Raw genomic sequence first — 27,373 nt, 5'->3', positions numbered from 1 at the left:
GTGCCAGTTCAAAACACAGCAATCTACTTATTCTTCCTTTGCCTCTAGGCAACTTACCTCATTTTGAGAACACCGGATCCCCATACTTCCTAAAGCCAGATCATTTTGCACCTGAAAGGAAAACAAAACAAAACATTTAGTAGATTAGGCTGAGTATATTGCTCACTTTATAATGACATGAAACTCATATAACACATGCACATAGCCACATAAACGGTAAAAAGCCTACTGCCTCACAGTAAGGCAGATATATGCAAGAAATTATAATACAAACACCTCAGTTATCCAGAACTGAGGAGGAACTCAGATTCACTGCCAAGAACAAGGAAGTGAGAGGGAGAAAGAGATGGAAGTCACATTCATCAGATCCATAACAGATCCAAATATGTGAAATCACAGGCACTGTATTGTTAGGAGGCACTCATAATTCTTTATTTTTTTCCCCCCTGAGGCTGGGGTTAAGTGACTTGCCCAGGGTCACATAACTAGGAAGTGTTAAGTGTCTGAGACCACATTTGAACTCGGGTCCTCCTGAATTCAAGGCTGGTGCTCTATCCACATGCCACCTAGCTGTGTCCCCCTTGGCACTCATAATTCTTAATTTATAGGGCATCCTAATAAATTTGACCATCTTATTTGGGAAACCACAGCTTATTATTGTCAGCTGAATTTAAGTGGGGAAGTCTGCTATGGAGAGGCATATTGAAAGCATAGGGAAGTGGCAGATAATATTCAGAGAGCAACAGAAAAGACCAAAAAAAAAAACCCCAATATCAAAGAATTAGACTCTTCCAGCTGATCCTCCTCTACTTATTAGTGCTCTCTCCACTCAGATTATCTTGTAGCTACTGTCTGCTTCCGTCTTGTATTGCCCCACTAGAATGCAAACTTCTTGAGCCTAGCAGTCATTGTTTCTTTTGTTTTCCAATTTCTAGCATCTATGAGAGCCTTGCATAGAGAAAGAAAGCTGATTGGATTCAACTGAAATGGATACATCTACTGAGCAGTCCCTCATTTTATAGAAGAAAATAAGATTCAGAGAAGTCTCACAGACCCAGATTTAAATCCTGGCTCTGAGACTTACTCTGTGATTACTGAACCTTTGAGCCACTTATTCCTGCAGATCTATGTCAAAATTCATTTGTCCATAGTGAGGATCTCCCCATATCACCAAATACAGAAGCCAGGGTGTTAGTTGGAGGGGTGGGGCTGAACAAGATGGAGAAAAGTTTGAATATTATCCAGCAGTTCCCACTGAATTTCTAACATGAATCATCAATAATCCTTGAACTTTAACCTGCTCCTCAAATTTAAGCTCCATGCAATATTTGGTCCTATTTGACCCAACTAAGAACCCTATGAAAATCCTCTGAACTATACTATTTACAAATAGTAAACAGTTTCTTCCTCCAAGGACCCCACAGGCCCTGATCTGTTTTTATTTTCCTTGTCTGCCCCTCTGATGACATAGTCCCTGGTTTTCTGATCAACCAGGACGCAATGTCACTGTCAAGAAAATGGGAACAGGTTGTAAGATGTAAGAATACTGAAAAAGCAGCAAGGGGCCAAGTTACAAGGGTTTTTAAACACTAAACAGTACTCTGACCCTGGAAGTGATAGGTAATATGGAGCTATTTAATTTTATTGAATGAGGTCAAGTATCAAACAAGGGATTTAGGAAGATCAGTTACAAATCAAAGAAGAATGGATTAGTGGAAGAGAAACTTGAAGCACGAGCCCAATTAGAAGGCTATTTCAATAGTCCAGAATGGGGAGATGAGAGCTGGCACCAGGGTGGTGGCAATGTCATAGGACAGAAAAGGGTGTAAGGGAAAGATATTTGGAAGGTAGAATTGATAGGATTTGGTAAGTGACTGAATATGTGGGAGGGGGTTAAGAGGAAAAATAAAGAAGAGCAGATGACACCCAGATTGTGAGTTGGGGGCTGGGTATATGGTGGTGTCCTTGACTGTAATCGGGGTGAGAATGGTAGAATGGGAAGATAAGGATGTCAGTTTTGGACACGAGTTTGGGAAATTCAGTTTGAGGTGTCCACTGGACAGAGATTAGAGACCACAGGTCAGGAGAGAGAGGTTCTAGTTGGATAAGTAGATCTGGGAATCTTCAGCATCCATGGAAGTCAATAAGATCCACAAGTGAAATAATATAGAGGAAGAAGAAAAGAAGGTTAAGGATAGAACTTTGGAAGCTACTATTAGTGGGTATGACCTAGACGAACATCAAGCAACAAACCTGAGAAGGAATAGTACATAGGAGGAAAAAATTGGAGAGATCAGTGTCATGAGAACCTAGAGAGAAGAGAATATCAAAGAAGAAAATGATGATTGACAAGGGCCAAATGTTTCAGACAAATCAAGAAGGATGAAGATTGAGAAAAAGAACATTAGATTTGTCAATTAAAAGATAGAATCAAGGCTCTTAAAATATTCTATAATCTCTAAAAAAGTCTCACAAATATTAGAATATTTCAGCATTGTGAGTTCTAGCTATTTTTCTTTGATCATTTGATGAAGGTTTCCATCTGAAAGTGTTTTAGACATAAAATTTCTAGGAGAAAATTAATCTTGAAAATAAATTGTCACTGCCTTGTTACTTCATAACAGAACAGTCATTTTTCAAACTGCTGACATATATTTTTGGCCCAAGATATGTTCCACCCTCTAAGTAATTCCTTTCTTTAGTTTCTTTTCTGTATTTTTTATTCTGTAATACATGAGATTAGATCAGTGAGATCATATAGTAAGTATGAAACAGAGCATATTCAATTCCAAATACAATGAAATGTTATCCCACATCAGTAAGTAATATGATCACAGTCAAGATCAAGTATCATAAGGGAACACAATAATTCTGCTTGTTCTATTTCTTTTACTAAAATGGGAATATTTAAATAATTTATTTCCTCTTCTGTAAACCTAAGCAATCTATATTTTTGTAGATATTATTCCATTTCATTTAGATTATCAAATTTATTGGCATAATAGTTGGGCAAAATAACTCAATTACTACAACACAATAGTTCTGATTACAAATCAGTCACTTCATAATGGTATCCTGGCCTCCCTCACCCAATCACATTTTTTTCACAATATTCTACCTAAGAATACTGTGCTTCAGATCCTGCTGTTTTCCTTTCTGCTCTCCACAAACTCCATATTAATTTTTGTATCTGCATTTCTGTTTAAGCTCTGCCAAAAATGCCTTTCTTTTCTATCCCTCAAAGTCCAATTTAATTTCTATTTCTCCTTTCCATTACAACTCCAATTCATATTGATCTCTACTTTTCTTTTAAATTATAAGCTTAACAAACATGAAGATTTTAATATCCAAAGAAAAACAATATTTTATAATAATGGATTTAATTCCTATTAATGTACAATTTGGATTTTTCTTTAGGAAAAAAAAATATATATAAAAGTGTGTGTGTGTGTGTGTCTGTATATGTATATAAGAAAGAGAAATTCCATTTAAAATAAATGTAGACCATATAAATTTAGGAGTCTACCTGTCAAGACAGATCCAGGAAATAAATGAACATAATTACAAAACACTTTTTTACACAAATAAAATCATATCTAAATAATTAAAAAAAATATCAATTGCTCAAAGGCACACCAAATTAATACAATAAAATGACAATCCTACTTAAATTATTTATTTATTTAGTACCACATTCATAAATTGCCAAAAATTATTTTATAAAGCTAGAAAAAAATTAATGAAATGATCCGAAAAAGCAGGTCAAAAATAACAAGAAAAGTAATGAAAAAAATGCAAAGGAAAGGGGCCTAATATACACAGAGAACAGAGTCAAATTTATTAAGAATACAAGTCATTCTCCAATTAATAAATAGTCAAAAGATAAGAATGGGGGAAATGCAAATTAAACATCTCTGAAGTATGTAGCCTTCCAGATACTGTGTGATCCAACCCATCCTGGCTCTAGTTCCTCCATTTCTTCATTCTGAGATTTTCTCATTTGTCTCCAGATTTTATGTCCTTGCTCTAATCCAGTTCCCTACCCCCTATCTATAAAACATTCCTCTGGAATAGAAGAGAAGTATCTGATGGGCCTGGAAAATAAAAATGTCCCAATTTAAAGGAAATAAAAAGGGGAAAAGGAGGGAAAATTGGTGCTTAGAGTTCAGAGAACCAATAGCTAATTTTTATGACTCCTTTCTATTTTTGTTTCTTTTTACTCTCATTCAGATTTAGGACATTATATCTTTAGCCTGGTCTGGAGTTCAAGTAGTTAATGAATGCCTCCTACTCTGCCAAATGGAGGGGGGATTTAAGAAGTATGAGGCAAGGCAGGCCCCCTGCCCTTGAAGAGGAAGTTGGCTGTCTGGTTTGGGAGATGAAGCCTGTAGGCCACAAAGCAAGGGCTATATTATGTGATTTGAGCACTCTAGGAATTTAAGAAAAGGAGAAATAAAGCAAAAAGAAAAACAATCTTCTGTGAAACATTTTTAAAATGCACAGAAGAAAGCATGAAAAAGTTTAGAGGAGAACCCAAACAAGGCATCATTGCTACCATTATGCTAAATTTAACATATATTTGTCTTTTTAAAAAAATGTATTTACTAGTTTTTGATATTTATTTTTATAAGACTTGGATTTCCATTTTCCTCTCTACCTCCTTTTGCTCCTTCCCAAAACAGCTATTAATCTGATATAATTCATATATATGTATATGTGTATGTGTATATATATATATAAATATATATATATATGCACAATCACATTAAACAGTTTCACATTAGTATTGATGTGAAAGAAGACCAAAGTCCAAGATAAAGAGAAAAGACAAAGAAAAGAAAGTGGTGAGAAGAAATTAGTTTTCAATTGGATAACCCAGAAATGATTTCAGAAATTTCATTCATTCTCAGTAGGAGAAAACTATATCCCCAAGATAGGGAAGTATTGTAAAACAGAGCTTTAAATATATGTGAAACATTATTTTTCAGACAACCAAGACACTTTATAATCAAAGAAGTGGTATTTCATAGGCACTGGAATAAACAGAGCTCTAGTTAAATCATTATAATAACACTTGGATATTTCATGTGTCCATATGTATCCATCCCTATCATTTGGGCCTTTAAAAGGAGGCAGGGTGGGAATTATTTCATTTTATAGATAAGGAAACAGTAACTAAGAAGCTAAGTAATTTTCCAAGGTTATAAGACTGCTAAATGATAGTACTAGAATCCAGGCAGGCCTTCAGGAGAGAATATTCAGAAGAATCAGATAAAGAAAACAGCAAGGTTCCATAGTAACAAGGATAGCTCTAGGTCCGAACAGAAAAATGGGTAAAGTCTATCTCTGTTACTCCAATTTTTCCTTTTGGTGACTTTTTCCCTCTTGGGCCACACACCTGTATCTTTTCATCAAGCATCTCACTCTATAAAAATTTGCTTTTAGAAGAAAAAATATCTAAGTTATCCATAATCACTTTTATTTGTAAAATGCTTGAAGGATTGCAAAGGAATTTCGTCATAACAACCTTCTGAGATACGTGGTACAAGTATTATCCTAAATTTACAGATGAGGAAATAGCAACTGAGCAATAAAGTGATTTTGTCTTTGATCAGCCAGTTAGTGAGGTGGGATTTGACCCAGGTAGCACAACTTCAACTCTCACACAGTAGCCAGCCCGAATGCATTCCTAACTCTTTATAATATCAGTTACTGATAGGAATTAAATATTATCTCTAGGAGGGGCAACCAGGGGCAAAGCTAAAGAGTTAAAAAAATAGAATTCTAAATGGAAATGTATACATCATCAAGTTTGAGAGGCAAAGATGTTGTTACTACTCTGTCTTGGTCTAGAAAATAGGGAGTATGGGTGCATTTCAGAGCTGCTGAAACATATGTGGTCATTTGCCCTGCCTATATAAAAATGATATAAGATAAAAAGTAAAAGAGTATTTTTAAATGTCAGAGTAAAACCAATAGACTCAGGCAACTCTGTGTAAGAGTCTCTGCAGGGACTGGCTACTACTACCATCACAATCTAAGGAAAGATGGATTAGGAGGGGATTCCTTCAAGTCACAACCTTGTTACTTCTCCTAAATTTCTCTAGTTAAAGCGCAAAACAGTTTTACCATAAGGCTGAGAGGGGCTCAAGGGAAAAAATGCATAAAAACAAGTAAATTACAGGTTGAGAGGGTCCATTATTCAAGCTAGCTACTCATTTGTCAGGCATCTAATATGGTGGTGTTTTTCTGTTAAATTCTCAAGTAACCAGTTCAAACTAGTAGCTGTAATCATTGAGCTACTGGGTTTTTCTTTGCTGATCAAATATATGTAATTTGGGATGAAGATTTTAGCCTCAGGCGATCTTAGTGCTGGATGAGATTTATATTGATGTTAAACATTCTTTCATCCTAACCCCTCTCTATTTCACAGGGTGGCCTTGGCTTCTCTTGGATAAAAACAAAACCAAAAAACTCATTTTCTGCAACATCCTCTTTTCTGTCTATCTTGCTTGTGATTACTCCTTTTCCACCTAGCTCAAATGTTGGACAAACAGATCACTTTGAAGATAGGTATCTTATTTTTAGTGGCAAGTGGGGCATGTTAACTTGCTGACCTAGAATAGGTCAGGTCTCAAGTTTTATTCACTTAATATTTCAGTTGTCAATATTTCTCAAAATAAAATTCTCTCTCTCTCTCTCACACACACACACACACACACACACACACACACACACACACACACAATTTGTTTTGCTTACCTGAGAATCAGATGATTCTGGCTGTATTTGACCACTGTGAGAAAAAGAGAAAAAAAAAACACAAAGCATTGAAAAGTCAAGAATAAAATCTTCAGTTTGAAAAATAAAAATATGGATTAACAAAAAAATTAAACATACTTCAATGTAGAATCCTGTAATTCTAAGGCTGTTGCTGAGTCCAAGGGATAGAGGTTCATGATACTTCTCTCTGTAATATCTGTACTTAATCTATAAAATTTGAAACAAAAGAAGGAACAGTGCTGTCATTTCACTGAGCTTTTTTTACTCACTGAATTCAATAAGCTTTATTGTTTCGTTAAAGAATACAAATATCAAGGAAATGAATATTCAAATACTTGGTTCCTTAAGAAATTTTAGTTGAAACTCATTATCAAAAACAAAGAAATGAATGTTCAAATACTTGGTTTCCTTAAGAAATATTAGCTTAAAGCTCTATTTTAAAAAAGAGGAAAATTTTGTTAAAATCAATGCAAGGTCATTTTAATAAATTCTCTCTTCTAGAACAAAGCTTGGCAACCAAAGAGCCATTGTTAGGAACTTTTAGGGCATTTATATTTAATTAAAACTGTTAATAATGTGAAAAGATTAATCTCTTTGCAATAATAGATATGCTGAAACAATTATAACCTACATGTCAGAAATTTTTTCACCAACTTCTAATGTGCATTTTACTACTGGATACTGCTGCTGATAGGTGGTGCACTGAAATGCTGGGCTTGTCACCAGGAAGCCCTGAATTCAAATCCAACCTCAAGACACTAGCTGTGTGATCGTGGGCAAATCAGTTAACCCTGTTTGCTTCAGTTTCCTCATCTGTAAAATGAGCTGGAGAAGAAAATGGCAAAATACTGCAGTGTTTTTGCTAAAGAAAACCCTAAATGGGGTCATAAAGAGTCAATGCTGCTGCTGCAATACAACTTCCTTATTTTTCTGTAGCAGTTTTCTAATGAAATCATAAAGATCACACATTAAAATACAACCTTGTACCTTGTTTGCATATCATTTACTGACAGGATCACAAGTACCATGGAAGTATTGGGTCTTTATGGTAAGAAGTGTCAACAATATTTTTTCAAGATTTTCTCTCCATTTTTTAAAACAGAAATTTAGTATAAAATGCCATATATAATTTTATTTTTAAAAAATTAATATGCATATTATATCAAAAAATTTAAATCTATTATATAAAAGATAAATAAATTCAACTTGATGTTCTTGTATTAAAACATATTTGAATATAAACCTCTGATATTTTCTATTCTATCAGAAATTAATATTTAAAAACTATATATATATATATATATATATATATATATATATATATATATATATATTTAAATTTGGCTCTATAATATACAAGAAAGAAAATACTAATATTAAAAAGTACCAGCTTTAATAGTCAATATTGGAGGAGTTATAAAGAGACAGGAAAGGAAAAATAATGCATGATTGTTGGAGCTGTGAGTTGGTATAATCATTCTAGAAAGCATTTTGGAAATATGAAATAACTAAAACATCCATATTCTTTAACTCAGAGATTCTATTGATATACGCATACTTCAAGGAGGGAGATTTTATTTTAAAGCTTTCATTAACACCAAAATACTATATTTTTTTGTGGTTTGAAAAAAATCAGAAACCAAATTTGTGAGCAAATCAAGCCAGGGAGTCAAATTATTGGAGTTATGCTTTATTAAGGTAATGGGATAGTAATGCCCAGAAGAGAATGGAAAGAGGGAAGATCCTGAAAAGGATTTCTATGAGTTAGGAGAAAATAATTTGCTTATTATTTCTTTTTATGTTCTTCACAAAGGTAAGTAGTGCATCATTTGTAAATGTTCAAATTTTCATAGCAGTGACCTTTTCTCAGGGAACACCTAGGAAAATGAGTCACCATTTGCTTTGAGAACTCAAAAAAAATCAATAATTTATGTAAAATATTAAAACAATTACTTGTGCATGAAACCTTAGAATCAAGATAAAGTGAGAATACCTGTTGGGATCCTGTAACAAATCTACTGCTTCTCTGAGTTGATCTATCATTGCTATATCCACATCTTGGTTATCTGATAAATTTGTCCTGTCACAAAAAGCCAAGAAAGAACAACAACACCGTCACCATTATTATTGCACCACAGATCTAGGAATAAGACATATCTCTATATGGAATATATTGCCTTGATTTTTGTCTGCCAATAATTGTACACTGTTTCAAAGTACGATTCTTTTTGTACAGTAAAAAGACTGTTTGGACATGTATACATATATTGTATTTTAACTTATACTTTAACATATTTAACATGTATTGGTCAACCTGCCATCTGGGGGAAGGAGGGGAAAAATTGAAACAAAAGGTTTGGCAATTGCCAATGCTGGAAAATTACCTACGCATAAAATTTTTGTAAAAATTAATTAATTAATTAAAAAAACAAAAACAAAAACAAAACAACAAACAAAAAAAACTTTTGTCTGCCAAAATCCTACCTGGCCTTCAAGGGATAAGAGTAGGGATTAGACCTTTCATTTCATTAAGTAAAGTTAATTTCTAGGTGAGGAAACTTCCTCTACTAATACAGGTAGACATCTATACAACTTATAGTCTTAGGGATTTGTCCACAGTATTCTGACTGTAGATCACATCACTATCCACTATGCCAAATTGCTTCTGGCTTTTAATACCCTACTCAACACCACCTTTTCTTCTGAAAACTTTCCCCATGCTTCCAGTAAGGAATGACTTTTCTTTGAAACCATCACAGTAATTCAATTATACAGTTTTTTTGTACCTATATTTATTCTATTTTAGAGATATCTGTATGTATTTTAATCTTCCCTACTAGACAGAAGCTAAATTCATTGAGGGCTTTGTATACAGTAGGTGATAATATAACAATTAATGTTAATAAAGGCCTGTTGAATGTTGAAGGCTCTGGATTATATACTTAGCTCTAAATATTACGGATCTAAGATAGCTAATTCTAGTTAATTAACTTTTATTCCAAATTCCATTCTCATTTTAAAGAAGAAATGATAATACCATTTTTTTAAAAAGTCATATATATTGGACTGTGAATTAGGAAAACTGAATTCAAGTCATATCCGTGCTAACTATGTAAACTCAGATTACAAAATTCCTCTGGGTCTCAGTTTTTTATTTATTTATTTATTTTTTATCAGGAAAACTAATGTCTTAAACAAGTAAATGGCTCAAGATATTGCACACTGGACCTAGATTCAGGAAGCTCTGAATTCAAACCTAACTTCAGATGGTTATTAGTTGTGTGATTCAGTGCAAGTCACTTAACCTGTCTGACTCTCCTCCTTTGTAAAATGGGAGTTATTTTTAGTAAAATGCTTTGTAAGCCTTAATGAGCTACATAAAATTTACTTATTATTAGTTAATATTGTTGTTATTCCTCCCAGTGTTAATATCTTAGGATTTTAAAATCAAGGTAAATATCTTCCATTTCATATAAACATGAATACTGAAAAGCTGAGCACATGTGTTAGTGACCTCCAAAAAACTCTTCTACTCTCTTGACCAAAAGATGAATGATATAAATGATATAAAAGTGAAAATCTCCTTTTACCCTGAAATTTATGTCACTCTACAGGGAGAAGAACTTTTGAATAATTTTCTGAAACATACTGTGAAATCCTTCCTTTGGGAGAAGAGGAAATATGATAAGTGGTCATGTAGAACATAACATATATAAAGATAGGCCATTTTAGGGAAAAATGCATGTGAATTCAGACTCCATTTTTAGATCTACTGGTAAAAGGGATCTGTTAATATCTTCTCTGTCCTTCCAGTTAAACTTAGAACAGGATAGAAGATATGTTTGCTATTTTTACAAAAACAAAATAAAACAAAACCCATGTCAAGGGCTCTTGCCAAGACTTACGGGTTGCCATAGGGGAATGACAAAATATAAAGAAACATGGAACTGGAAATCTAGAAATCATACTTAATCCATTATTTTGTGGTAGAATCTGACATAATCATAGAAGGTATGGGAAAGAAGGTGGTTGGGTAACCTAACACATTATTCTTAACTGCTTAATACTATGATAACAAGTATTGGGAATTGATATATTTTGCATTTTTGTCATTGTATATGTATTCAAATAAAAGAAGCATCCAAAGGAAAACTGGATAAAATATTACATGTTAGCTGCCATTCTACCTGAAAAAAGAGGGACGAAAATGGATGTATCTTTTGCTTAACATAAATCAGCACTCACATTCCTTCCGTTTGCCAGTGTGTGTCCTCTTCTATCCGTAATAACTCATCACAGTCACTCGTTCTGCCCTGTGAACAAGCAACATACAGGTCCTCTGAGAACAGGGCTTTGTTATTCAATAGCCAGACCCTGTGCCAAAACGGCGTCATCTATCAGCTTGAAGTCAGTAATTACAGTAGTTAAAAATCAGGGCTTTTATCTCTCACTATTCTCTCCATACCCCCGATGGTGATCAGATCCTTTTAATGGGCTTGCCAGATCCCAGGGTGGCCCTTCACTTCCACCAGAGGGAGGCAAGAAGAATGGCTAGATGGGGGAGGAAAGAATACACTTACTTAGCAATAGAAAAACGCCACAAATTCCATCTAATATTTTAAATGTGCCCAAAAGCTCTTCCCCCAGAGAGATTATGCCTTGCTAGTTAATTTGGAAAGGTGTGTCTCACATGTGTCCTTCCATTTGGTAAACCATGTGTTTCCTTCCACTTTCATCTCTTGACACAGAGAAATGCTGCTTTAACTCAATTGACAGCTAGAACGGAAGCCACCCCTGAATGGGTGTATGTTTCCCCTGGTGAGGAAGGAACAGAAGACAAAAGGATTGCTTTCCGTGTCCTGGTTTTGGCACATCATTAACTAGGCTCAAGAGTACCAGTCAATTCTGCCAGATGTACCAGTAAGAAGCGTGCTAGTCTTTTTCCTGGGAAGGTGGCTGATTGCCCAAAGCTGGCCCCTAGCTGGAAAAGAACTCAGCCTTTTTTTGTTTAACTTTTTACTTAATGAACAAAGTAGACTCCATTGGTTTTCTCCCATGGTAAACTCAATGAACTTTCAAAAAAACAAACTACCAATTTCCACATTGCATTCTGCATGTCTGGCAAAAATAATGGAGGAGGGTTCTGTGCTTGGTGTTGGCTTTCAATTATAGTAGCTATAGAAAGCTACCTTCTTGTTTTCATTTGCAGGCCCAAATGATTATATGATTGTCACTTGTGTACAGCATTTATCCTTTCCAGACAAAAAGGGAAGGGGGGGGAAGGTTGTCTGGTTTTCTCCAAAGTCACATATTGTTATGATTACCAAGGTACATGCTTTCAAAATGATTCTAGAAAAGAATAATTTTCCCCCTACTATTTGATCACATTTAAAAATGAACAAGATTACTAGTAATAATTTACATTTATGTAGTACATGGTGGTTTTCAAAGCACTTTCCTCAGGACAACTCTCTGAACATTAATATCTCTATTTTTCAGATGAGCAAATTAACTCAGAAAGTTCAAATGATCTTTCCCCATCACAAGCCAGAAATTGATGGGTTGAAAAATAAATCCCTGGGTAACTCTTAAGTCTACAGCTCTTTCCAAATAATAGTTCATGATTATAAAGTCCTTTACAATTTCCCAAATGCTTCCAAAAGGGTAAACAATATGGCAGTTTTTATTTGTTAAAGCTGTGTACCATAAACTCTTAATATTGTTAAGTATATGTCCCCAAACCAGGGCCAAAATGGCTTTCCTGTTTGCCTTGAAATCCATTTGGTTTTATTCCTCTATCCCCCTTTTTAACAAAGCACAGGGCATTAGTCATAGGAAATACTTGATAAGTACTTGCTAACTTAAATCAATTTCTATGTATTAGTTGTTCCTGAGTCCGTAGCACAATTTTGTGACTGGTTACTAGCTTTTTTTAGACTTTTGTGTATTAACATTTATTTTCTTTTAAAACCCTAAATCAGAAGAAATTTGTTCTAAGTTATCATCCTTAAAATTTTATTCTTGGATTTTGTTACTTAATTTTCTTTGAATTTGAACATATTATGATCACTTTTACTAGTGTCCCTCTTACTTAAGACTCACAACTAATTCATGTAATCAGGGTGACCTGACCGCTCCATACATCTTGGAGACAGACTTATTTTCTGTAAGTCAATAATATAAAGTCAGAATACTACTACTAATTCTTTTGAACCACTCAACTGTAAAGCACTATTTAAATGACCAGAATCTTTTCACTAAGAAACTTTCTATCATAAGGAAGAAGAAAAACAGACCAGCAAACTAGTGCTTTCTGCCATTTAGAAATAGCGGAAAGCCTCTCCTATCAGTGGCACAGATGAAAATCAGGAAATAAACCAGAAAAAAATCTCTGAATAGCTGACAGATGTCATAGAATCCATTAACTGAAGATCAGACATTTAACTCTTTTCACCTCAACCTACCTAGCAGGAGAATAAAATATCCTAAAGGATTAAGAGCTACAGCAGCAAGAAGAGATGGAAGATGACAAGAGAATAAACAGAAAAACTATAAAAAACTGACACAAGAACACAAAATATACTGCAAATATAATATTTGTGATACTAATGCCAGTGGAATAAAAACTGAAAGCATCATCCTTGGTAAATCAAGCACCAATTAGTTTGGAGTAGAAAATGTTTAAATACACATGTTGAATTTTCTACCTCTTCTAATCACTATTTTTGGGACAAAAATTACATATCAAATTAGCCCCATCATAAATATTTACTATTCAATCTAATTGCAAATAGCTCTATGAAAAATTTTTCATTGATCTTACTCACTAAATGAGACCTTAAAAGTCTTACTCTTTGAAAGTTTGTATATGTATTTAATGCCTGGTATAGGAATGAAATGAAGTATATCTTACAAAAATAAAAGGACTTAAATATAAAAACAAAAAAAGAAAAATAATCAGAAGAGTCTGAGAAGAATCCTGTGAAGTCCTCAGGGAAGAAGGAATTAAACAGTATTCTCTCTCTGAACAGAAAGCAGCTTTTAGTAAATTAAAGGAATAATACCTGGAAAACATTCATTCCATCAGGAAGAGATCACGTGAAATTTAGGAATGTGAGCTAGGAATGTGTGTGGAACATTTGGGTAACAGTCAATGGAGGAAGCAAATCTAGAGCATTAGAAGAGGCATAGTGTCCATAATGAGAGAGTGGACAGTAGTACTGTCTTTTGCCCTGGTCAGACTGTATTTAGAGAATTATGTGTAGTTTTGGATACCACATTTGAAGAAATTAGAGAGATCCAGGTGATGACAACCAGGATAATGAAGGACTTCAAGACCATGAAAAACAAGGAAATGAAGATGTTTAGCATAGAGAAGAAAAAAAATATAATTGGGGTGTAAAGCAAGAATAGAAGAAACACTGGGTAGAAGCAGATTTAAGATGACATAAGGAAACACTTCCCAACAATTAGAGCTATCTAAAGATAGTATGAGGGAGCTTAAGATATAAAAGGCTCTCTCTTCCCCAGAGGTCTTCAAGCATTGTTAATTGTATGACCACTTGAAAGGTATTATATAAATGGTATTTTTTTTTGTTCAGGCATAAATTGGATTAGATGGCTTCCAATTCAGATTTTTAATGAAATATATTCCTCAAAGGAATAACCCCCTTGTCTGATCTATGGGGAAGAGGGGCATATCTTGCAAACAAATAAACAGAAGTTACCAGGGAGATCAAGTGATCTGGTTTGATTATATAAAGAAAAAAGGATTTTATAAAACAAAAAAAAGTATTATCTTTAAATTTAAAAGAAAAGAAATAGGTTGGAAAGATATTTCCCATACATTTATAAGACATGAAAGATCTGAGAGCAATAAACAGCTAGTTAACATCTATAAGACTAATAACCCACACTCCCTCTCTGGCAGGGGAACAACAGTCAAAGAATATGATTAGGTAATTTACTGAAAAAAGAAATAACTTAATTATAATATGAAAAGGTGCTCATTTCCCCAGTAATTGAAAAAACTAGACTCAAACAACCTTAAAATAATTTAAGACTCTCTAAAATGGCAAACAGTGTTTTTCTTTTTGAAAAAAAGGATAAAGTCCAATGTGGATAGGTCAATGGGAAAACAAGTCAGTGTTCATTAATAGTGGAAAGAGATTAGGGCAAAAATTTTGGAAAGCAATATGGAAATATACAATAAGGTAATAAAACGAATGACTTTTCATTCAGTGATCTAGTTGATAGGACTTAGGCCCTAAGAAAGTACAAAAATGAAAAAAGGACCTAGCTATTCAAAAATACTTAAAGTTTCTTTATTTGTAATAGCAAAAAAACAAAAACAAACAAACAAAAAAAAAACCCCTATAAATCCAGTAATTAGAGAATGGTTGAACAATGACTACATTATATTACTAAAATGTAATATCATGGATCCATAAAAGATAAAATTACCTACAAGAAAATACAGGAAAACATGTAAGGTGATACAGAGCAAAATTTCTTTTCCCCAGTTACATGTAAAACAGTTTTTTATATTTGTTTTTAAAACTTTGAGTTCCAGATTTTATCCCTTCCTCCATACTTCCATCCCCATTAAGAAGACACATATGAAGTTATGCAAACATCTCCATAACTATATATTTTAAGAATTATATTATATTAAATTAATTATTCTTATATTAAAGAAATATTGAAATAAAATATCAATGGACATGGGGCGAAAATTAGTTGACAGATCTGGAAGAGGACACAAAATGAAAATACTATCTTTTTGTTTGTTAATTTCTATGGTGTTATTTAAGGATGTATCAGATTAACTGATTAACAAGAGCTGATCATTAAATTTTCAATGTAAACATTTACATCTTGAAATTCAGAAAACCTACAAATCAGGGATTGATTTATTATTTTGTTGACTGACTAGATTTAAGAAAGTAATGGAGAAAATAGGAATTATGCAGATTAAATATAAAAGTGGTACATTATTTCCCTCTAGAAAGCCAGTTGTTAAATAAACATTTGCCAACAAATCACTGGTTTTATCCTATTACAATAACCATACCCTTTTAATGTTAATTTGGCTATTTTTAATTGATAGTTAAGATTATTAAAATAATTTTTAAACTTGCCTTGATATAGCTAATAAATTTAGTAGAGAGGGCATCAGTTTCATCAGTGAATTGTTCTCTATCTTCTCCTGAGTTATCATTTTCAGTCAAAAGGGAAGGCTCCTGATGAAATTCTTGATGAAATTCCCCTGATAAGAAAATAAAGAGAAAAGGCCACAAAACTTATTTCAGACACAGTATTTCAGTCAATTCACAGTTATTGACAAGTTTGGATTCTCTAATTCAAAGGATACAATGACTAAAAAAATGTATAGCAGCAAAGTAAAAGAAGTGAAAGACAACTATAGTTTTTAAAATGGAGTATTGTCTGAAGTTTAATTCCAGGTGAAAAAAAGTAATTTCTTTAACTTTAAAAATCACTTTAAAAAAACCATAAAAGACATGAGTTTATAATGTTCTCAACTAGAGGATGCTATTGCCTGTCTCTACCTCTCATAAGGCTGAGTAGGGAGAGAAGGATGCAGAAGAGTTCAATGGAACACTGGAACTTATCCAAAGAGTAACAGAAAATTAAGCCTGTCCTTTTAATGAACTGCAAGATGGATGAAAATAGAAAGTGTATGGTTTCCTGGAGAAAATATATTTTTTAAATGCGAAATTAGGCTAGAATTTTGAGCCACATACTAATTCCAAAGGAATCTGACAGTAAGACAGAAATCAGAATGAGAAAAGAACACTCTAAATTAGCTTGGGATAATACTAAGACTAGATAAAATTGTATTAATAAATGAGTGAGAAAGGTGTCAAATACTTTCTTAATTTTCAAAAACTCTGTTTCATAAGATCATCTAACTTTTTTATTTAGTTGTTTTAGTAGCAATATTTTTATTAGGATGTGCAAAATTCAATTTCTAATCTGAATCTCAAGTAAATGTGGTTGACTATCAATTTTTCAGACAACATGAATGATATGCCATTGTCACTTGAAGACAGAACACATGAACTAAGGTAAAAAAAAATCAGTCTCTTGGGTACTGACTTGAAAACTTAAATTATTACAGTGATACAACAGCATGATAAATCATGTAGGATATAGTATAAATGAACATCCTATTATGGATACTTTATAGAAGTGCTAAAGAAATTGAGGCTGTCATTCAACTATATATATTAATCAATTCATCATAACTCGAGCTGTAAACTAATATATTCCTAGTGATTTCTTAGCCAAATAAAAACTGAAAGGCTTCTATTTTATTAAATTTACTTAAAAATCATCAATCATGGCAAAGATCCAAATACTTCAATCTGGAACTCAAGTTTATTCCTATCCAGTCAGCAATGGATTCCTGAGCACTAAGCATCAATATCTGCATGTCCTCAAATACCTTATTCATAAACAGTGATAAAAGAATCATAGAAATGTGGAACTAGAAGTGACTCTGGCCATTATTTATTTAATTCCCTCACTTTGAAGATAAGGAAGCGAAAGCTCAGACAGCTTAAGCTCTCTGCTCAATGACAGATAACTAGATAATTAATAGCCAAGCTGGAAGTAAAGCCCATATTTCATTCATTTAAAAAACACTGATTAAACTTGCACTGTGTGCAGTTAATAGTATTAGGTGCCAGGGAAATATATTGTTCAACTTAGTCCAAAGAAGAAAGAATTATTCATTTGAAGAGACTGTTTATGGTAAATCACACCGGTAATTGATAGGGCCTATTAAGGAATATGGGAAGAGGCAAAACATGCTAAATTACATAAATTTTTATGATGTTCCATCCTAACCTGGAAATTGGAGTAAAAGGAAGTTTTCAGTTGTCTTATAACCCCAGTCCCCTCACTTGCAAAGTTTAAATTTAGTGAAAACAGAAAGAGATAAAAGAATGTCACAAATTTGGGTTATATAATTCACACAATTACTACAAACTAAATGCAAAGAATTTAATATTCCTCAAATATACATGTAAGGGCTGTCTATATATTAAGCTATTGGTGGAATCCTTTAGAGAGCTTTGTCTCTCCAATACAGACAAGATCTAAAGAGCACTGATTTTGGAGGCAAAGGACCCAGCTTCAAATATCTGTCATTTCTTATCTCTGTGACTTTGAGAAGTTACCTCTGGAGTCTCAGTTTTCTTTTCTCTGAGGGGATTAAATGGCCTCCAGATCTGTGATCTTATATATATAATGGTCATATTTACAAGCACTTCTTCCCTTTTCAGATTATGGAACACGTAGAGGATTCATTTGGCTGCTATACAGACAGGCAAATAACAAGCACATGTCTAGGTAAAAGCGGAGATTTAGGGTGAATCTCGCCCTCAAGACCAGTCCTCTTTTGCCTCATTTCTAAAACATGTAGAGAATTGAAGCAAATTTATAAGAATACAAGCTATTAAAATAGGATGACAGAAACTAGTCATTGATTAACACCTAAAACTGTATACCAAGATAAGGTCGAGATGGGTGCATAATTTAGACATAAAGAATGATACTATATACAAATTAGGGGTGTGAGGGATAATCTACCTCTCAGATCTGTAGAGAAGTAAGTGATTTATGGCAAAAGAAGTACTAGAAAATATTATGAAATGCAAGAGTTCTGATAAAGGCCTCATTTCCAAAATATATAGAGAATTGATTCAAATTTACAAGAATAAATTCCTGTATTCTGGTCAAAAGATATAAACAGACAATATTCAGATGAAGAAATTAAATATGAAAAATTCTCTAAATCACTATTGATTGGAGAAATGCAAATTAAGACAAATCTGACATACCACTACACACCTTTCAGATTGGCTAACATGACAGGAAAAGATCATGATAAATATTGAAGGGAATGTGGAAAACTGGGACACTAATACATTGTTAGTGGAAGTGTGAACTGATCTACCCATTCTAGAGAGCAATTTGGAACTATGCCCAAAGGGCTATAAAACTGTACATACTCTTCATCCAGCAGTGCTACTACTGAGCTTATATTCCACAGAAATCTTAAAGGAGGGAAAGGGACCCACATGTGCAAAAATGTTTATGGCAGCCCTTTTCATAGTGGCAAGAAACTGGAAACTGAGTGAATGCCTGTCAGCTGGGGAATAACTGAATAAGTTGTGGTATATGAATGTAATGGAGTATTATTTTTTTTATAAGAAATGATTATCAGGCTGACTTCTGAAAAGCCTGGAAGGATTTACACGAACTGATGCTCAGTGAAGTGAGCAGAACTAAGAGAACATTGTGCACATAATGATGATCAATTATGATGGACTTGGCTGTTTTCAACAATGAGATGATTCAAAGCAGTTCCAATAGACTTGACTTGGGATGGAGAGAACTATCTGTATCCAGAGAGAGAACTATGAGGACTGAATATTTTCACCTTTGTTGTTGTTGTTGCTTGTTTATTTGTTTTTTCTTTCTAATTTTTCCCTTTTGATTTGATTTTTCTTACATAGAATGATAAATATGGAAATATGTTTAAAAGAATTGCACATATGTAACTTAAATTGTATTACTTGCTGTTTAGGGCAGGGAAAGGAAGAGAGGGAAGGAGAAAATTTGGAACACAAGCTTTTGCAAGGGTGGATGTTGAAAACCATCTTTTGCATGTATTTTGAAAAATAAAAACCTATTACTATTTTTTTAAAGACCTTTAAAGCTCTTTTGAGTAGCTCTGGAATAGGATATGAGGCATCCATAATCTAAAAATCCTCCTCTCTACTTGCTGTTCACTCATACAAGAATAATCATGTTGAGTCCAGCCATAAAGTTAAGGATTTAGGTCAAAGTAAAAATGAAACAACCTCCCCACTCAAGGTTAAAGGGAAAAAATTTGGAATTTTTTTTGAGTTGGATTTTCCCCCAAAGATATAAAATTTGAGGTAGTAAAGATGTAAAAGGTAGTAAAATTTAAAAAGATAAATTTTCCCACTCAATCAACTAGCTCTACAAAGTAGGTTCTATTAAGCAGAAAAATAAACCTGCCTTCTTTTTTAAAATTCAAGCTCTGATTTTATTGTTGTAGGAAACCCTTAGTAAAGAAACTCCTTTAACAATGCAAATCATTATCTTCTCTTCAATCCCAGGAAACCTAAAGACTAGCTTTTCTGGGCTTGAGTTAAGATTTGAACTTTAAGTTTTCTTATCTCTGTAGTCAGATTTTTTTCAGTCACTTTGCCTGCTCTTCCTAACTTTTTCATTGTCTTTTCCTTTCATTCTCTCATACCTTTGACTGGGCTAAGGCGATGACATGAATCTTCCTTGACAATCTGTTCTTCTTCCATGATATTTGACATCGGTGCATTAAGGCTGACAGTATCTTCATCAGAAGGCTAAAAAAGAAATATTACAATTATCTCATTAAAGGAAAAACATTAAAATCATCAAAATATAAACATGGAAAATTAATCACTTTAAATGAGGTGCTTTGATAAGTTGGGGAAAGTGGTAAATTCTGAGCAAGAGAACATTGGATTAAATTTTAGCTTTTCTATTGAGGAACTGTTGTAAAACAACCATAATTATTTAGACCAAATCTCATTCCCAATACTTCAGGCTGGCATATTTTTCCTTTTTGACTGGGTAAACCACAAATTAAAATTTTATAAGCAGCAGCAGATTAATAGTTGTCTTATTTAAAATATATAGCTGCCCTATCTAATTTTGGGAACACTTTATAATAATCTATCTTTGATTGCGTTCTCCTACCATTTCCTGCTAGCTGAAGGTTATTTAACAAACATGATTCTTTTAAAGATGAAATACAGTGCCTCTTTTGAAAAAAACTAAAATAATGTTCTTTCTTCCCCATCTTCTACTGACATTCTATGCTCATGTTTCAAGTGTCATAAAAATAAAATTCTCAAAAGCTAAGACTGGTTTCAGATGTTCTACCAAACTGGAGGTTTAGATTAGAATATGCAAGGGACTATTTCATTATCCAAGTATCCACCTTGCTGAGTTTGAAGGGGATCTTTACCAGATTTTCCACAAGGACACAGCAATTTATGGAATACATTATGGCGGTAATATGGATCGCTGCAGAAATAAAGTAGGCTCATTTTTTTTTTTAATTAGAAGAGACTGAAATTCCTAGAGATTTATAATAGTAATTGGCAATAAACCAAGTTTTTAAATAAAAACAAAAATTGTGGCATAGCTTAATTCTTCTAAAAAAATTGGCTTTTGTATTATTAGGACACTGGAAAAAATCAATGTTTTTTTAAAAAATGAATCATTAATACAATATTTATGGATTTAGTGCATAGTATTCAACATGGAAAGAATTAGGTTTCATTTTCTTAACATGTCATTAAACCAAGTAGAAAGCAACAGCCAAAGTAAGAGAATAAGAATTTACTCTTCAAATCAATATAGCAAGGAAGATGAACAGAATAAATTATATATATACATATACATATATATATATAATTTACCTCCTATGGGTAATAGATAATATGGAAAGAATTTACAAACTCTTTATCATTATAAAACTAAATTCTGTAGCGTTGCCAAGATTACTGAGATCCAGAGCATGGTGATCAGCAGAAAAAGAAAGAAATCTGTATGGTTTATTTTGAGGAGAAAAACATTTCCATTTTCCCCATTTGGCCTTACATTTTTAGTAAAATTGTCAAGATACACATCTAAAAACAACAGTGAATTCATTAGAATAAGAAAGTCTCTTTTTAAAATATATATATACTCATAATAAGAAAATCCTAAAATTTAATTCAGTATTTTGAAGAATATTTTATGGATGAATTTAAATACAAATATAACTTTAGAAAATATTACTATGAACTAAGGTTTATAGTTTCCTTTTAGTTGGCATGCGTGTTACAATTAGTATAGAATTACCTCTGAAGCAAAAGTACAATTGAAGAATTTTAAGGACACAGACGAGAGAATGATATAATGATAATATAATATTATTCTTTTAAAATGTAAAAAGGCTATTATAATTTTATGAATGGATATAAAAAGTATAAAGTTTTTTAAAAGAAGAAAAACTCTACAGGGATACTACTCATCTTGCTAAATAGGAATCAAAATGAAAAAATACATAAAGCAAAGAGAAATCAATTAAGGTTTATGGAAAGGGAGGGGAAGACCTAAATGTGTGACAGTGTGTTGCTAATTAGAAGAGCTTACAACCTAACTGAAAAAGAACAAGAAAAGGTCAAGTAGAAAATGTAGTATTCTAATAGGGACTGAATATATAAGGAATTCAAATTAGAACAGATAACATTAATTCTTTCTGTTAGTTCTGGGTAAAAAGGAAGAAGCTATTTTAAAATGTTTTTTAAATGGGTTTAGAAAGTTTTAAAAAATTGTGCAACCAATAAGGAGACTGTCATTATTACAAATCTTTTTAAAAATTGGACTACTATCCCAGGTATCCCTTTATCCATGTATGCAGTAAAGGATGCAGTTGATAATATCAGCAAACAATGCTTATGAAGTACTCAACGTTCTATGACAATGTACTAGGTACCGCTCAAAAATGCTTTTCTAAATGAATGACAACCTTAAATAAACACCAAGAGTTAGAGAGTTGAACTAAAACAATAGCTCTATAGTCACCTTATAAAAGAATGACTTACAAATCATCAAGTTCTAAGGCCAGTTTCTTATTGGGAAAAACATGAAAAAGCTTTAGCAAAAATTTGAGAATAAAAATTCATGTCAAATATAGATGTGAGACAAACATGTAGAAGACAAACTTACAGTTTGGTAGAATTAGAGAATAAGAAAGAACATGAAAAACAGTACAGATATATGTATGCATGTGTGAAAAAAAAATATATATATACTTATAGCAGATATTTTAAAAAGCAAAACCTAAAATGCTATGTAATTGTAAATTATTATTCAATCCTCATTCATTTGAACTGCTAAACTTCAAGTTTGTCACACTGAAGATAGGCATTTTCCTTTGCACACACTTGCTGAAAATAAAAAGACTAAAGGGAATGAATGATTTAAAAAAAAGTCATTTTATACTGTTTGAATATAAACATAATACAAATAGTTCATTGAAGCAGACTCACTTGAAATTTAAAAAAAACCTTGGAGAAATTTGATAACTGCAAAATCATATTTTTCAACTCTTCCAGAAGCTAACATACCATAAATGAGACAATAAATGGAAGGTTATTTCATAACCACCAGAGGAAACACCAATATTAATATCACTTAATTTATGTTAAAATGATATTTTATCATTATATTTTAAAGGAATCCAATCTTCAAATCACAGAAAATCAAGTTTTGTCCTCAATTCACAATTGTTTAAAATTCCTTTCTTCTGAGTAAACTGTAATATTTCATTTCATGAAATACACACACACACACACACACGTTAACTTCTCATCCATTTCTTAACCCCTTAAGTTTTGATATACCTTTTTTTTTGTCAAATATCAACAGTTATTTAGCAGTACAATGCTTAGTACATAGTAAGCAGGTAATAGATGCTAGCTCATTGTTTTATCACTATATACAGGGCAACATACTGGACACTATATGAAGGAAATGTAGAAAAATAGAAGTTATGGTCTCTATCCTTAAAAAGTTCACACTAAGATCAAGGAAATAATACATTGATACACATAAAGGAAAAATATACTGAGGATTAAGTTATAATACCCCCAAATCAGAGGTTAATTGAATTACCTCAGTGGCAGATAAACGCTTATCTCCATTATCACTGCCGACTCCCGAATCAGAATCTTTCTTGCTGGGATAGATGTCATCAGTATTGAATTGAAATAAAACACACCACAAAATACATGTCAAAATAAATCAACTTTGAATGTAATTATGATTTTGCCTTAACTATGTTATCTTTTAAGAAATTACTCAGGAACTAAAATTCCATTCAATTGAATAAACATTTAAAACACAATAATTGTACTATTTATAAAGCATGTGTTTGGTCCCAAGAGAGATACAAATATTAAGATACTGTCCCCTTCTGTGGTTGGAGTTTGACACATTGGACAGAACTAAATGGAATTGGGGTAAAAATTTTTATTGGGGCTGATGTGAAAAAAAAAAGAAAATCAAATGGCTTGCCAGTTCTTTATAGTGAGAGTTTTAGTGATTTCCCTAAAACTAAAAAAACTCTCACTATAAAGAACTGGCAAGCCATTTGATTTTTTTTTTTCTACAGTATAATATAGTATTAGTCTCAGTATAGTTTAATATAGTGAATCTATCTTAAAAACATACTATGGACATATTTATATTGTAGATCTTAGCATAGACCTCTAGTGACCTCCAAAATGTTCTATTTCATCACCTCTCTATGTCATACTTCCTAAACTACTGAATCTTCAAAATTAGAAATTAAAACTGAGTAAAGAGAATAATTTGCATGGAACTCACAAAGTTGGGAATAACATCTCTGTAGCTCTCTATAGAGAAATGAACAAAGGATCAAGATCTGTTGGACTCACCTCTCTTCCACATGCTGCTGTAGATTTGGCCTCTCCATAGTATGAAGATAAAGTGAGTCTGTTGATTTAATCTGACAGGCTTGTATGCTCAGATACTTGAATATGTGCACTTTGCCCTTTGTACAAATCTATTAAGAAATTAATAAACAATCTTTTATTTGAAAAACTGGGAAGAAACATTCAGATATTTCAGTTTTTGGAACCAAGTATTTATATACACATTTTATTCTAAATACCACAACCATATGGATTCCAATTGTGTCCCTGTAAAACCTATTCAAATTGCATGATGCTGTCCCCACAAAAGATTTCTAGAGAAAAGATAATAACGTCTGAATTTTCTTATGCTGATTTGCAAACTCCAAAAAAGTAGCACTATGAAAACTATATGTAAATGTAAAAGGAAATACCAGCTTGATATGTCTAGCTAAAAAGAGGCTCAACAATTATTTGAAAGCCTGTTAAAATAATGCAAAAAATACTGAAGACTTGGAAAAAATATCTTAATAAGGTATAGAGTCCACTTAAAAATATCAGATTACATTTGTTCCCTTAGTTACTTATCTGAAGGTAAATGGGCATCTTTTATACTGTTTAATATCTTTTGGACTTTACCCAACTGAAGTCCAAGGAAGTAGGTTTGAAACAAGACTCTGTTACTATTTCCCTACCCTCAGTGACTTTTTAATCTTTCCACTTCCTTGTGTAGCATTTGGACAAGATGATATCTACCTTCTCTTCCAGTTCCATGTTGCATGTTCCATTATGTTGAATCAGCTAACTTCCTATTTTCCAGAGAGCTGCTAAAAGGCTTATATGTAATATTGTATTTAACATATACTTTAACATATTTAACATGTATGGGACTATCTGCCATCTAGGGGAGAGGGTGGGAGGAAGGAGGGGAAAAGTTGGAACAGAAGGTTTTGCAAAGGTCAATGTTGAAAAATTACCCATGCATATGTTTCATATATAAAAAGCTATAATAAAAAATAAAACAAAATAAAGTTTATATGTAGCTCATGGAAAACAAGAAATAGGTTTTTTAAAGATAAATGCCAAGAAAAAAATTTGAGAATGACTTTATGGCCAAACAGCTGAAAAAGTAGGTTAGCAAAGAATTATGGTCAGAAACATGTTCCCCCTCACTCCAACCCCTTTACTCTCCATCCCCACAAACAAGCAATCTTACCTGTGCTGGAGGGGACTGGAGGGGATTATTCTCAAGCAGTAACACTTGCAGCTGCTTCATCTCTCTAAAACAAATTGGAATCACGAGCACTTTATTGCAGGAAAAATCAAATTTTACCAAGGGAAGATCTACAAGTTCTAAAAACAAACAAACAAAAAAGACACAACAACAACAGAATTACATGATTAAAATAAAACATCAAAAAATGCTTGACTTTGGAGAAGGAAAGATGATTTCACAACATAACCCAAACTTTAAAGTTTCTTTTCAAAGTAGATTGTACACAAAACCTGTGGCATGTGTGAACACAGTATGTATAAAGTAGAACCCTCATTATATTAGAGTCTACTAATTTAGAAATGTGATACATGGACATGCAATGGACTGTAACTTTCCTCTGCACTACCAAAATAAAAAGGGTTTGCTCATATTTAAACTATATTGGATTACTTGCTGTCTAGAGGAGGGGAAGAGAAGAAGAAAAATTTGGAACACAAGATTTTGCAAGGGTGAATGCTGAAAACTATCTTTACATGTGTTTTGAAAATAAAAAGCTAGTATTAAAATTTTTAAAGGGTTTGCTCTGCTGAAAACTACCTTTACATGTATTTTGAAAATAAAAAAGCTAGTATTAAAAATTTTAAAGGGTTTGCTCAGCAACAATATCACATAAAGCAAGAAATCAAGAGGACTATTTTTATTTCAATATTTAAGCAAATAGAGTAGCATATAAACAATGTGCTAATTAAAGACAGATCTTCTCTATTAATTAAATTTGGCCTGGCAGGGCCATTACTGGCAATATAGTTGATAATTAGTTTGTGATAATATATAGCATTAAAAAGTAATAAAATACATTTTTTCATAATGTATAATTCAGAATTTTTAAACACCCTCTCTCTCCCTTTTAACTCTATGTAATTTTGATTATGAGGTTTTCCCTTTATACTTCTCAGAAATCCTTCTGTAGCTACAAAAACAAATATAACTTTATATTTAGCTTATAATTCCCACTCAATGGCATAGTAAACCCTCAGTAATTTCAAGTATTCAAGCCAACTGCACTACCAACATCGACAGCTGCTAAGAACAAAATCAAATGTATTTCCTATAAGAAAAAAAGATGGCTGAACAATGTCAAATAGCTAAGAATTATAACAGGTGAAGTTGGAAAGTAATTATGTGTCACAACTTCCATTCATGTAACTAAATCAAATCATTACTACTGCATGACAAGGAAGTGAAAATGAGATGTGTATGATATATACAGTTTTTGCCCTGAGAATTAATGAAATTAGGAAGATATTTCAGAAAAGATCTTTTTATATTAAATTAGTAACAAAATAACAAAATTAAGAAATTTGTTATCAAAAGCTTAAAAACCAATTCTTATTTCCATAGTTAATCTTCGCAGCTATTTGGCAATGACAAGACACAAAACAGTAAAATAGTAGCAAATAACATAAGATGTAAGTACAGATTTATGATTTAAAAATCTATATGAAAACAAGGAAGATAGAGATCAATTAGGCTAAAATGACAGTCACAGAGGACTTCATAATAATCAATGGTCAGTAAATATTTAATAAACACCTACTTTGTGTCAGTTACTCAGGATATAAAATAGAGTCCTTGCCCTCAAGGAACTTACAATCTAATGGTGGAAAATAGTAAAAGGAAGCCCCCATGATGTTTCATGGAGTTAAAAACCAACCAAAACAACTAGTATGAATAGAAGAGGTGAATGGAAAATTTGAGCTAGTGGAAAGAAGCTTTTTGCTCTGCCTTCCAGCCCTCCAATTAGAAGAGAGAGACAACTGAGCTCAGTATATAGGGCTAATGAAAA

The 27,373-nt window shown here is 32.7% G+C and overlaps 1 protein-coding gene across 2 annotated transcripts in view; it reads right to left on the bottom strand.

The window, feature by feature from the left end:
- LRCH1 (leucine rich repeats and calponin homology domain containing 1) overlaps positions 1-27,373 on the bottom strand; it is a 213,985-nt gene that overhangs the window by 39,496 nt on the left and 147,116 nt on the right. For both annotated transcript variants that reach the window (XM_074304722.1, XM_074304723.1), the window contains exons 5-14: positions 25,528-25,664; positions 24,336-24,463; positions 23,551-23,614; positions 20,099-20,204; positions 15,924-16,051; positions 11,029-11,096; positions 8,777-8,863; positions 6,901-6,990; positions 6,763-6,796; positions 58-111 (exon numbers count right to left, since the gene is read on the bottom strand). In XM_074304722.1, coding sequence (XP_074160823.1) covers positions 58-111; positions 6,763-6,796; positions 6,901-6,990; positions 8,777-8,863; positions 11,029-11,096; positions 15,924-16,051; positions 20,099-20,204; positions 23,551-23,614; positions 24,336-24,463; positions 25,528-25,664 — 896 coding nt within the window. The remainder of the gene's footprint in view (positions 1-57; positions 112-6,762; positions 6,797-6,900; positions 6,991-8,776; positions 8,864-11,028; positions 11,097-15,923; positions 16,052-20,098; positions 20,205-23,550; positions 23,615-24,335; positions 24,464-25,527; positions 25,665-27,373) is intronic.

Source organism: Sminthopsis crassicaudata, chromosome 3, assembly GCF_048593235.1.
Source record: "Sminthopsis crassicaudata isolate SCR6 chromosome 3, ASM4859323v1, whole genome shotgun sequence".
NCBI classification, from domain to species: Eukaryota; Metazoa; Chordata; class Mammalia; order Dasyuromorphia; family Dasyuridae; genus Sminthopsis; species Sminthopsis crassicaudata.
The sequence above is the reverse complement of the archived record's forward strand: the minus strand, read 5'-3'. Positions and strand labels throughout refer to the sequence as shown.